Source organism: Lissotriton vulgaris, unplaced genomic scaffold, assembly GCF_964263255.1.
Source record: "Lissotriton vulgaris unplaced genomic scaffold, aLisVul1.2 SCAFFOLD_4971, whole genome shotgun sequence".
NCBI classification, from domain to species: domain Eukaryota; kingdom Metazoa; phylum Chordata; class Amphibia; order Caudata; family Salamandridae; genus Lissotriton; species Lissotriton vulgaris.
This window is the reverse complement of record NW_028247786.1, coordinates 111,938-124,437: the sequence shown is the minus strand read 5'-3', so window position 1 is coordinate 124,437 and position 12,500 is coordinate 111,938. Positions and strand designations below refer to the sequence as shown.

The 12,500-nt window shown below is 40.4% G+C and overlaps 1 protein-coding gene across 1 annotated transcript; it reads left to right on the top strand.

Annotated features, from left to right (window-relative positions):
- The first annotated feature begins 10,809 nt into the window (after positions 1-10,809).
- On the top strand, positions 10,810-11,688 carry LOC147665044 (uncharacterized). The gene has a single exon (XM_086949797.1). The coding sequence runs from the start codon at positions 10,810-10,812 to the stop codon at positions 11,686-11,688; it is 879 nt and encodes a 292-aa protein (XP_086805923.1).
- The last annotated feature ends 812 nt before the right edge of the window (positions 11,689-12,500 follow it).

The window sequence follows — 12,500 nt, the reverse complement described above, 5'->3', positions numbered from 1 at the left end:
AAACTGTACAACTTCTTACTGAGGCTCTTTTCATGGGAAATGTCCTCCCACATATCCTTGAGTTCTGTCTTTTCTTTTTTTGTGATGTAAGACGTCACATACCGAGCCACAGCCATACAGTTGTCAGCCACAAACTGTATATCCATGTTAGCATTTCACATGGACAAAATGACTGGGTTGTAGTCATTGATATTCTTGGACTCTTCGTTTCTCTTCAAATTGTATGTATTTTTGGGTGATTTCCTTGTCACATTATGTCGCAGCGAAGACATCAAATTGTTCACTCTTCCTTTAGATATCACCAATCATGGAAATCCAAAACGACATTATGAATAGTACTTGTTCTTGTTTCTGAATTTACGACGACAGTACTTTCCACAACGATGGCTTTGAAACCGTAAAACTTGTTCTCTTAGACTTTTGTCTTCCTTTGTCTTTGGAACAGCACATGCAGAATACTGTTCTATGAAACTCATCACTAAGTCATCCGGATCTGTTCCAAATTTGGGAGCATCTTTGATCCATAGCAGCATATGTATATGAGGAGCACCTCGTGCTTGATACTCCTTTCTCCAGAAGAAATCCAACACCTCTCCAAGAGGTGGATTTTTCTTGTTTGTGATGAAAGACATCATAGCTTCAAATCTATGATTGAAGTACCTGCATACATTCACTGGATCCAAAGAGCACAGTACTCAGGGTGTCTTGAATTCAATATTTTCAATGTTTCCATTTGCCTCTCGTAGATATTCAAGTAAGTCTTCCCAGCCATACTCAGCACAGCTGAGAGTGAGGAACCATGTGGGAGTTCCTAAGCTCCTCAGCATACATTTTAAGTCACCATGACGACGGTACCAATACTCATTAGTACCACGCTGACATGCCATCAGATTAATCAGGTGAGAATCCAAAATACTGTCTTACACATTGACTTTATCCATAAAGTCCCTTGCTGAGATATTTCGCAGTTGTAAACCACTTTTCAGGATGTGGTTCACTGCATAAGACAGTCCAGACAGATCACTTTCAAACAGTAGATGAAACAAATAGGGAATGCATTGACGAAACCGAGGATCTTCTGCATAAAATCGTAAAGTCCGGTATTCAGAAGCAGGAATTTGATCAGGTCGCTCATCATATCTTCCTCCTCGACCTGTGGGAAATAACTGTGGAAAACACAGAGCTTCCAAACTTTCCTCCCAAACACTAATGGGACTCCCTTTGGCTTGTTTCATTTGAAACAACTCAATAGCATTCCCCATTACTTCCTTGGAATGCAAAGGATGAACACTATAATGTTCATATATTTCTTCATTTTTAGAGGCTTCTACTTTCTCAATTTGTCCAGCACACAATTCGCTTACTTCTTCTTCACTTACTTCCTCTTCTGCAACACATACATTCTTGTAGTACTCATTGTTTTTTATCAAATACAATGTTGCCTTTTTGACTTTCCTAACATCCACTAAATCTTGCCAGATTTTCTTACTCTTTGTCGGAGCACCATTAACTAGGATAACCAGAGGTTCCTCTTCCACTTTCTCTACTCCAATTGTATTAATGTTTTTCTTCAAATCTAAAGGCAAATAAACAACTCTTCCCTTTAATCCTCTCTGTAAATCTGATGGAGGCAATTTCCCTGTCTTTGGCTCTATTCGTACAATAGCCTGAAAGGGATGCACACTTTGAATCAAAATAGATTCATAAGTATTTAAATCCTTTAATTCAGAAGGAATGTCAACCAATTCCAGATTATTATGAACCGCTCTAGCAGGCATCCGGTTTTGGTTTAATTTGTTAAAACAATAAGTACACATGCGTTGGTCCGATCCCAAATCAAAACAATTTTCTACCATCAAGTATGTAGCAAAATCCTTCCATTCACTATTGTTTTCCATTTCACTTTTTGCATATAAATCCACTAACTTAGTCTGATTCTTATAATAAGTCCGTCGACAACACACACAAGTGAAATTAGGCCTCTCACTTGATTTCACCTGAAAGATGGAAATTTCTTTGTGAAACTTATCTATATTAGAAATCTGTACACTGTCTTCCACATTACCTTCTTCTACTGGGTCAATTCCAACATTGTTCTCTTTACTAGCAAAGTAACAGAACTCAATTTCTTCACAAATATTTTTCACATGTTGTTCTGAACCATGCAAAAGAACACTGCTCAATTGTTTAAGCATAATTGCTGGACTCTTAGCATAATACAACATTCTCACTAATTTCCTCACTTTATTATGATGCACTGCTAGCATCCTGAAATGATGAAAAACACTCTGGCATACTCTTCTGGAAAGACAAGCCAGGGAATGCCCATGCAAACCTGTTACTTCTCTCACTCTGCAAGGATCTAATTCTTGCAACAACTTCATTTTCTGTTTTAAACTTTTCTTATTAAATGTACGTACAAAATCACAGAACAAATTGATGGAATCCTGTCGCACACTACAGGTGTAGACTGGTCCCTTAGGACGTCTTCCTAAAATCTCATCACCTAACACCTCTTCTGCATCTGCAGACACAAGTTTTTCTTTTTCAACCGGACAACCATCTTTTACCTCATATGCTCGACCACTGGTATCAACTGCATGCACCAAATCATTGTCCTGAAAGTAACTCTCCTCATTGAAAAATGCCTCACAACTTGAACTATGCATCCATTCTCCTGAGAATACTTCACAAAAATTACTACGATTAACTACTCTCTTCCATCTACTATTTGATTTGAAATCAGAAATTACCTTGTTTAGTTTCCTAATTCTATTGATTACCAAAATAAATAACTTTCGCTTAATTTCGAAAGCCTGGTCAATAATTTTCTCTACATTTTTCTTTTTCTTATTAAATGTCACTTTCTGTTGGCCTTTCTTAAAAATTTTTAACAAATTGACAATTATCCTGTTGCGGAACATTCGCCTACGAATGTCCCTGAATTGATTTTCCCTTCTACTGCCATGCACAGACTTATCTCCTGCTCTAGCAGAAACTTTTTTTACGGACCTTTCCTTTTCCTTTAAATTGTCTCTCTTCTTATGCACTAAAACATGTTCAATTCTGGTATTTTTTTGTCTGCAAATTATTTTTAAAAATGATTTTATTTTCTTACCCGGAGCTTTTTTGGCAACTTGATACGATTTCATATTACAGGACTGTTCCAAATCTTTACCAAGATGGAGTGTAAGTCGCTTTGCTTCTTTTAGTTTTCGCTGCCTTGAGGGCATTTTTAAAGTTTTCTAAAGATCTTCAGTCAAATCTATGGAAAAATATTTAAAAAATTGATATTAACCACTATTACCAAACAGTAAACCAATAACAGTAGGCAAACAATTAACACACTAGATGTCACTTGCATCTACAGTAATTTCACAACATAGACAAAGGGGGCATATTTACAAGGCAATTGCACCATGGGGGAAATTAGTTAAAATTCCAAGAACACATAGGGTCGTATTTACAAGGACCTTGCACCAGGGGAAAGTGACTTAAAATTGCCAAGCAGACATGAGGGCGTATTTACCACACCCATGCACCAGAGGGAAGTTAATTAAAATTGCCAAGCACACATGAGAGCGTATTTACAAGTCCATTGCACCAGAAAGAAGTGACTTGAAATGGCCAAGCACACATGAGGGTGTATTTACAACACCCTTGCACCAGGGGGAAGTGACTTAAAATTACCAAGCAGACATGAGGGCATATTTACCACACCCATGCACCAGGGGGAAGTGAGTTAAAATTGCCAAGCACACATGAGGGCGTATTTAAAAGGCCCTTGCACCAGCAGGAAGTGACTTAAAATTGCCAAGCAGACATGACGGGGTATTTACCACACCCATGCACTAGGGAGAAGTGACTTAAAATTGCCCAGCAGACATGAGGGCGTATTTACCACACCCATGCACCAGGGGGAAGTTAGTTAAAATTGCCAAGCACACATGAGGGCGTATTTACAAGGCCTTTGCACCAGGAGGAAGTGACTTGAAATGGCCAAGCACACATGAGGGTGTATTTACAAGACCCTTGCATCGGGGGAAGTGACTTAAAATTACCAAGCACACATGAGGGCGTATTTACAAGGCCCTTGCACCACCATAAGGTGTGGCCTATGCAGAAGTATGCTGGATTGTCTGTCTGCCGTGGTAAAACCAAGAAATATCTAGGAGCAAAAAGGCAGGTCTGGCAGTCACAAAAGTTTGTTTGAGGTGAGGCCTACTCAGCGTTGCAGATGAAATTTTGGCTTATTGAAGAGTACAGAAGACATAATACATGTGCAGGCCAACAGATGAAGTGAGTCATGTCCACTGCACACTTCAACAAAGACCAGACCTCCTCTGTCTCCCTGGACAGGCCTAAACCTCATCAGCACAATGTGATTAGTAATGTTAGGAAACACGGGTGATGTAACACATAGGGGCGTATTTACAAGGCACATGCACCAGGGGAAAATGACTTAAATTTGCAAAGCACTCATGAGGGTGTATTTACAAGAACCTTGCACCACCTTTAAAGTCACTTTTAAAATGGGGAAAATGATGTGAATGTGTCTCATAAGCCTTGTAAATATGCCCCCATGTTGACTATGTAACTCTTGCAAAACATATTGTGAAACCTAAATGACTTCAAGAAACGAGTTTTTAAACCAAGAAACAAGCAAATTATTCTCCCATATTCATGTTGGGAAGTGAAATATTTATTTAAAAAAGCACACCCCATGTTATCGTTCTCATAAATGTAAAAAGCATGTCTTTTTCTTAAAAAACGATTTTCTGGTCATAATTTGAAAACACAGCACACCTCCTATGTTCAAGCACACCCTGTCAGTACTAATACTTCACATTATCTATAATTATAATTTGTCAAAGAAGCAAAATCTTTTTGGAAAAAATAATGAAAACACTTGACACAAAACAACATTTTAAATGTACAGCTGACTTCCTTATTTTCTCAATAAACTATACTACTCTCTATCTAAATTAAATGTTTTTTTTCTTACCTTAGCAAATGCTTTTTGAATTTCAAAACAGTCTCAGAAACACACCAATTTTTCTGTAGCAGAGCAAAAGGTATGCACTCCAGAGGCTGCAACCAACAAAGGCACTGAAATGCTGAAATTCATTACACATATCTCTCATGTGACCCAATCAAAACTCTTCCCTCACTTTTTTCAAATCAACACCCTTCCCCCCTCTGCCCTTTCTGGCCTTTTTCCATATCAACTACCTCCTGACAGACCTCTCATGTTTACAAGTTCACACAACAATGTTTCAAATGAACTCTGAACTCTCAGTACACATGCTAATCCACTGCAATGTTTCTTAAAATCATGTTTTCTTAACCATTCAAATTACATGTTTCAAAGAACACATCCATGCACCCTAACTTTCTGTTTTCAGCAATGGAAATCCACCAATCACTGCTACTGAATCATTAGCACACAAACTCCACATTTATTTTTCTTTACAAACTCCTACTGTTTCAACTGCCATTTCATTCCCACACTTCATCTGACTGCAGCAGAACCTCCTCTCACCATGTTTTCTGTCTGGATTGTTGGACATAGTTACATTCACTGGGCTCACAGGTATGCTGAAAACAGAAATTTACACAACCTCAATTTACAAAATGTGGAAATCAAATGGTTTGGCCAAAGAGGATACAGATGTCACCAATTGATACCATTGGTGAAAACCTTTTTACATTTGCCAAACCCTGACCTCGTAATAGTGCACTGTGGAGGAAATGATTTGGGCACTTTGACTGGGGTAGGTCTGGAAATGCTCTTAAAGGACACCTTTGAGCAATTAATGGCACTTTTCCCTCAAACTGCCTTGGTATATTCCAATATATGCCAAAGACAGAAATGGATGTGGTCCAATCAAATTTGTCCACAAATTGAGAAAGCGAGGAAGCATGTAAATAAGTCTGTTTCAGCTTATATGAGATACCATGGAATGGGCGCCATCTACAACAATAACTTGAGTTATTACATGCAAGATATCTACAGAGGAGATGGTGTGCACTTCTCAGATGAGGGAAACAGAGTTTTCATACAAAATTTAAGACTGTGTATTGGTACCTACTTATAAGTACCTAGAACTTACACAGAACCCAAAAGCTCTTTTCAGAGCTACCTTAACTATAATTACTTTTTTAAAATTTCAAATGTACCTTTTTTCACTAATTTTCACTTATGTTCGCTTCCCGGTTCGCTACCCGGTTCGCGTACCGGCAGCTAACCGTGCGAAAAAATCACATTTTTTTTCCGACATATATGAGCATCCTCAGCTACCCTCAGAAAACCTAGGGGGTCAAGATACGTCTCCCGTGCCCCCTTACACCCATTTCCCACATTGTTATTCCTCCATCTTGTGATAAAATTTGTCCAAAACACAAAATGGCGAACTCCCGTTACGCTACCGGTAAGCTACCCGGTTCGCATACCGGGACGCGCCTCTATGGCAAAAAATGTTTTTGAAATTTGTTGCCGCGCGGGGCACTCTAATATCCCCTCATCAATCCTAGGGGGTCAGGAGGGGTCTACCTTGACCCCTTTCATTAAATTCCCCCTTCGTTTTTCTCCACCTCTTGTCTCTCGATCCTACCGAGAGACAAGATGGCGGCCGTTCCGGACTGTTTAGAATGTTGACAGACACCGGAGAGCCAATCAGCTTCGCTTCGCGAAGTTCCGTTACGCGTCAGGTACGCGAACCGGAGCGCTAACCGGAGCGCAGTTACAGATATATCTGTTTTTTAAAACGTAAATTTCTCAAAATCCACTGGAGCACATATATTGAGACATAGCAAAGGCACGTCGGGCAAACCATATCTACAATTTTGCCAAGTTTCGTGTAAATCCATTCAGCCGTTCGAGCTAAAAGTGATTCCAACCGCCCTATGGAAAAATGAATGGGAAAAACGCGTTTTGGGACCCCCTTTTTTCTCGGCCCCCCCCTTGACGAAACCCCCCCAAATTTTCAGGGGCTGCTCAGAAACAAAATATGCCATTTTCCTGGAAAATTTCTGCCAATTCCGTCCACAAACGCCAAAGTTATTCGACATAGAATTTTCAGAAATCCCATAGGAAAAAAATCCTAACTATACATACCTACTGGCGACCGCCAGTAGGTAATATATATATATTTTTTTTTTTTTCAGCAATAACTTCTCAGAAGGGATCGCTATCCCATCCGAGGCCCGCCTTTGAAAGCGGCAGGGATCCACAGCGACTCGTTTGGTTGGATATATATATATATATATTTATATATCAACAAGCAAATGTCCCAAGATGAGAGGAGCAGCAGTAGCTGGTGCCGGCAGCAAGGTTCAGGACACCCTCGCGGTAATTACTTTCAGCAATAACTTCTCAGAAGAGAAAAACGCCGCACACTACTTTGTTAGTTGAATTATTGGTTTATTTTCTGTAGGTTCCCCACCTACGCGTTTCGGAAATGAAGCTGTCCCTGATCACGGTAACAAAAAACCGTGATCAGGGACAGCTTCATGTCCGAAACGCGTAGGTGCACGGAGATGACGAATGGTCCCACGGAGGCAGCCCACGAAAGCACCAAGGGCGGAACAACATCAAAAACCTAGCAGGCTTGTGGAACGCTGCTACATGCAAGTCTCAGGCGCAATCCTTTGAAAAAAGTCCAGGAGGACTGAAACGCGTCAGGAATGCCTGACTGAACAACACGCAAATCAAATAAATCCTTTCATTGCTGAGGTGGCGGCTCGTTTTCCCTTTTTGGAGGAAAAGTTTGTTCTCATATATATATATATATATATATATATATCCAACCAAACGAGTCGCTGTGGATCCCTGCCGCTTTCAAAGGCGGACCTCGGGTGGGATAGCGAATCCCAATCTATACAACCAAATACTCCTCCAGTCAAGAAAAGAGATCCGGGCCACTTGGAGATGCAAAGCGTGTTTTATTTTCGATGGCTTTCTCGACGCGTTTCGCAGGTGAAACCTGCTTTTTCACGAGACAGAACCAACCAGGAAGTGCACAATATATACAGTCATATGGTATTCTAGTCATACCAATGGAAAACAGACTAGTTGGTATACCTGCGGGCTGAGTTCGAGTAAATAACATGCTCACCAGGCAACATAATTTGATAAAGCTGGTAAATACAACAAATATAATGCAAAACGTTAAATAACACAAAAATTGCAACTGTGATTCACCTGAAAATAAAATTAAATTCCAACCATATAAAAGGAAGCTCGCCAACTTAATATAGCGCTGGCATGGTACATCGGATACTGTGTGCAAAATAAATGCATAATTCCTCATGTGGAAGGCATAAAAAACAGTAAATATGTTACACATGATTCGAATAACTGTTAAGCCCGAGTGGGCACAATTTTGTTCACTAGCACAGTTCAACCGGAAGAAGTTCAACCGGAAAAAAGAAATTTCAATTGTAACTAGGTAAATTTTAAACATTCAGTGTTGCACAGTACCAGGACATACTAAGGGGTTTCCATATTCATGGTTAACTTCACCAATCAATCTGTATAAAGCCCCAGTGGGCATCAATGAAATCACCAAAGATTCCCAAAATTTGGGTAGTCCAGTCATACAGTTCTTTATGTACACTGGTGCTCATAAAAGTCGAACAGATTCCCATATGTGGTCACCAACAAACTCTGTAAACATGAAAATAAAAAATATGCAATCAGTGACTGTAATACATGTGATAAAATTCAGTGATTAAAACAGTATTTTAAAAGACGGCAGGTATGTACACACAGTCAATCGAGATTACTAACCCAAATGCACATTCAGTTCCTCGTGTAAATTGTGGCCATTGGGTTGAGTTGTCCTGTACTTAATGATGAGTCTTGATTCAAGTCTCCTCATCTCCTTAATGCGATCTCCCCCTCTTTCCCTAACGGGAACTGTCTCAAGCACACAAAAGGACAGCATGTTGGCATTTCCCTTGTGATGTGCTGCAAAATGCCTCGCAATGGGATATTGCTTGTCCCCATTTGTTATAGCCCACATGTGTTCGAGCACTCTTTTCTTGGCAGGATGTTTGGTACTGCCAATATAGTATAACAGGCAGGGGCATTTCAACGCATATATAACATGATCAGTCAGACATGTTACATGCTTGGTAATTTTGAACTTGTTAGTATCTTTAGACAGTTGGACTTCTTTTGTGTTTTTACTGTTGCGACAGGCTTTACACCTGCCACAAATGTAAAAACCTTGCACCGGGTTTCTCTGTTTCACAGTTTTGGTTAAAAGAGTAGAACAGAGAAGGTCTTTGAGGGATTTAGGTCTTCTGAAAGTAAGCTGGGGATGTTCTGAGATTTCAGGAGATAAGTCTTTGTCTAACTTGAGTATATTCCAGTATTTGTTCAGTGCTTTCCTCACTTCCCTAGAGTCACAATCGTAATCAGTTATAAATCTACTGATAGTACCGGATGTGGGTTGGCGTTCCTTCTCTTTGGGTTTGAGTAAACTTGATCTTTCTCTTTCTTTTACCTTAGAAAGGGCATTGGATATGCATTTACGACTGTAGCCTCGTTCTTTGAAGCATTCGCTCATTGAAATTGTTTCTCTGTTGTAATCAATTTCATTGGAGCAATTGCGTTTAGCTCTCAGAAATACTCCCAATAGAATAGAATTAATGAGATTGGTTGGGTGACAACTTGAGGCGTGCAGCAAGCTGTTGCCCGCTGTACTTTTTCTAAATAGAGTCGTAGTCAAAACTTTATTTTTGTTTTCAACCCTAACATCTAAGAATTCAATGACTGCTGGATTGATGTGACATGTGAAGCTAAGATTAAAGTCATTAGTGTTGAGGACTTTAACAAAATCCAATGCCTCTTGTTGGCTTCCGCTCCAGACAATAAAAATATCGTCTATGTAGCGGAGCCAACTCACAATTTTGGTGAGGTATGCTTGGGATTGGAGGACCACTCTCTCCTCCCACAGTCCCAAGTAAAGGCAGGCAAAACTGGGCGCAAAGCAAGTCCCCATCGCGGTGCCCAGTAGCTGATGGTAAACAGTATCATTGAAGAGAAAGAAATTCTTGGTAAGGCATAAGTACGCCATATCAAGAAGCATTTCAGTATGGAGAAGATAGGAAATGGAACGTGCTTTTAGAAAATGTCTACATGCCTCGATGCCTTGTTGGTGGGGAATACAGGTATAGAGGCTGTTAACATCTAGGGTCATAAACAGCCAATTAGGGTTCCAGGGCATGTTATTAATTTTCTGTAGAAAGTCTATGCAGAAGTATGCTGGATTGTCTGTCTGCCGTGGTAAAACCAAGAAATATCTAGGAGCAAAAAGGCAGGTCTGGCAGTCACAAAAGTTTGTTTGAGGTGAGGCCTACTCAGCGTTGCAGATGAAATTTTGGCTTATTGAAGAGTACAGAAGACATAATACATGTGCAGGCCAACAGATGAAGTGAGTCATGTCCACTGCACACTTCAACAAAGACCAGACCTCCTCTGTCTCCCTGGACAGGCCTTAACCTCATCAGCACAATGTGATTAGTAATGTTAGGAAACACGGGTGATGTAATTGAAAAACGTGCAAATATTTTTGCTCATTTCACAATCAGATCACCTGTGTTTCCTCAGCTTAGGTATCTCATTGAGCAGATATATTCTAGTGACATTCTCAGAGGAATTACTGATTGTTGGTGAATCAAGGTCAGTAAATATTCGGCTTGCTGCTTCATACCGCTGTTGGTTCCGACTAGACGCCATTGTTGATTAAGGTTTTAAAATTGTGCGGAAAATGTAAACATCCGCCCGCTTTGCACTCGTGAATGTTTACTGACCTTGATTCACCAACAATCAGTAATTCCTCTGAGAATGTCAATCAGAGGAATATTGGCCCAAACAAACAGAGTCTTTGGAATGCCCTATGGAAACTCTTGGTGACTGAACAAAGCAAATGGTGGGAAGCCACCACACTTCAAAAATATATTGATGTGAATAGAGTACCTAGGGGGCTGCGGATTTATACTACCCCAACATTCGCAGATCCTGACCCAGACATGGTAGAAGAATGGGCGGGGAACAGCCACGAATGTTCTATGAGAATGCTTAAAATCCTTGTGAAATACGCCAATAAGCACTGTGAAAAACTGGCTGAAGAAATTGAGGCCATTACAAATCAATTAAAGGGCCTTTACGACAATGAAAAGGATTTTGAGAGTGAAATGGCGAAATTTGACACAAAGTTGGAAAAACTAGAAAAAGAAATACGTGACAAGAAGGAAAGCAAATTCACAAGAGACCGCAATGATTACGAGCGCGGCCAAGTGTTGACCTTCGCCAAAAGATACGATCACCTACGAACAACAATTACTTTATCGGAATCTACACCACCCCTTTCGACAGAAGGGACAAGCACAACAATTACAAGGGGTCCCAGTGATTCGAGGGAACAAACCAGTGCCCCAGCGGGGCCGAGCACACAAAAAGTACAGAATCCTGAGCTCATGAGTTCAAAAGACAAGATTTTAATGGAATTTGCGATTGTGGCCCAAGGAAGATTAACTGGGCAAAACAAACCAAATGCAGGAGGAGCAAAAGGACGAGGTCAAGGCGGGAGAGGCGCCGGAAAAAGCAACATAATGAATACCAGCAGCATGTCAAGCCCAGTGGGATCCAGGACAAGGGGCCAGAGGAAAGGGAAATGATGGATTCACATACAATAATCAACCTATCGACCAGAGAACTGAACACGGCTGAGAAAGAGGTATTGTCCCTTGGATTATCCTTTTGCCCCACCTCCTCTTTCGACTATACTCAAAGTCGTATTGATCTTTTTTACTTTACTCGTAAGCTGCGCTTAAAGAAATGGCATGCTACGAAAATTAACACTGAGACCCGTGAGTCGGTACAAGTACCCACCAGTATCACAGGTGCAGATGTGGAAACGTTGCATCTACTCCATGAACTGGAGGGAGACTTGGACACACTCGACAATCCTATGCTCAATCTAATACATGATGATGTTGATATAGATTTGAATTACCAGAGTGGTTTTAGACCTAAATCTGTCTTTTTACCCCAGATTGTGAACGAATCTATTGACATCTTCGAAAAAGCGATGGTCAAGGAATTTGATAAATTGTCCAGGCGTAACAACTTTGTAAATTGTAATTTAACAAATGCACAATTCAAAGCTATCAAAACTCTTAGCAATGATAGAAATATTGTTATCAAGAAGTCGGATAAGGGGGGGAACATGGTGGTGTTACCTCGTGATCTATACATTAACGAAGGCTTATCTCAGCTGAGCGACTGTACTAAATATGAGAAAAGCAATAAGGCCACCTATCTTGCTAGTGTTTCCAAATATACAGAACAACTTAACAGTTGGAGGGAGAGTGAGCTTATTAGCCGGGAGGAATACAATTTTATCCTTAACAGACACCCCAAAATACCCGCCCTCTACCTTCTGCCAAAGGTACACAAAAGCATGACTGATCCCCCGGGGAGACCAATT

Bases quoted from the DNA above. Each gene is read 5' to 3' on its own strand.
- LOC147665044 (XM_086949797.1), top strand. From the start codon at position 10,810: ATGTTTACTGACCTTGATTCACCAACAATCAGTAATTCCTCTGAGAAT.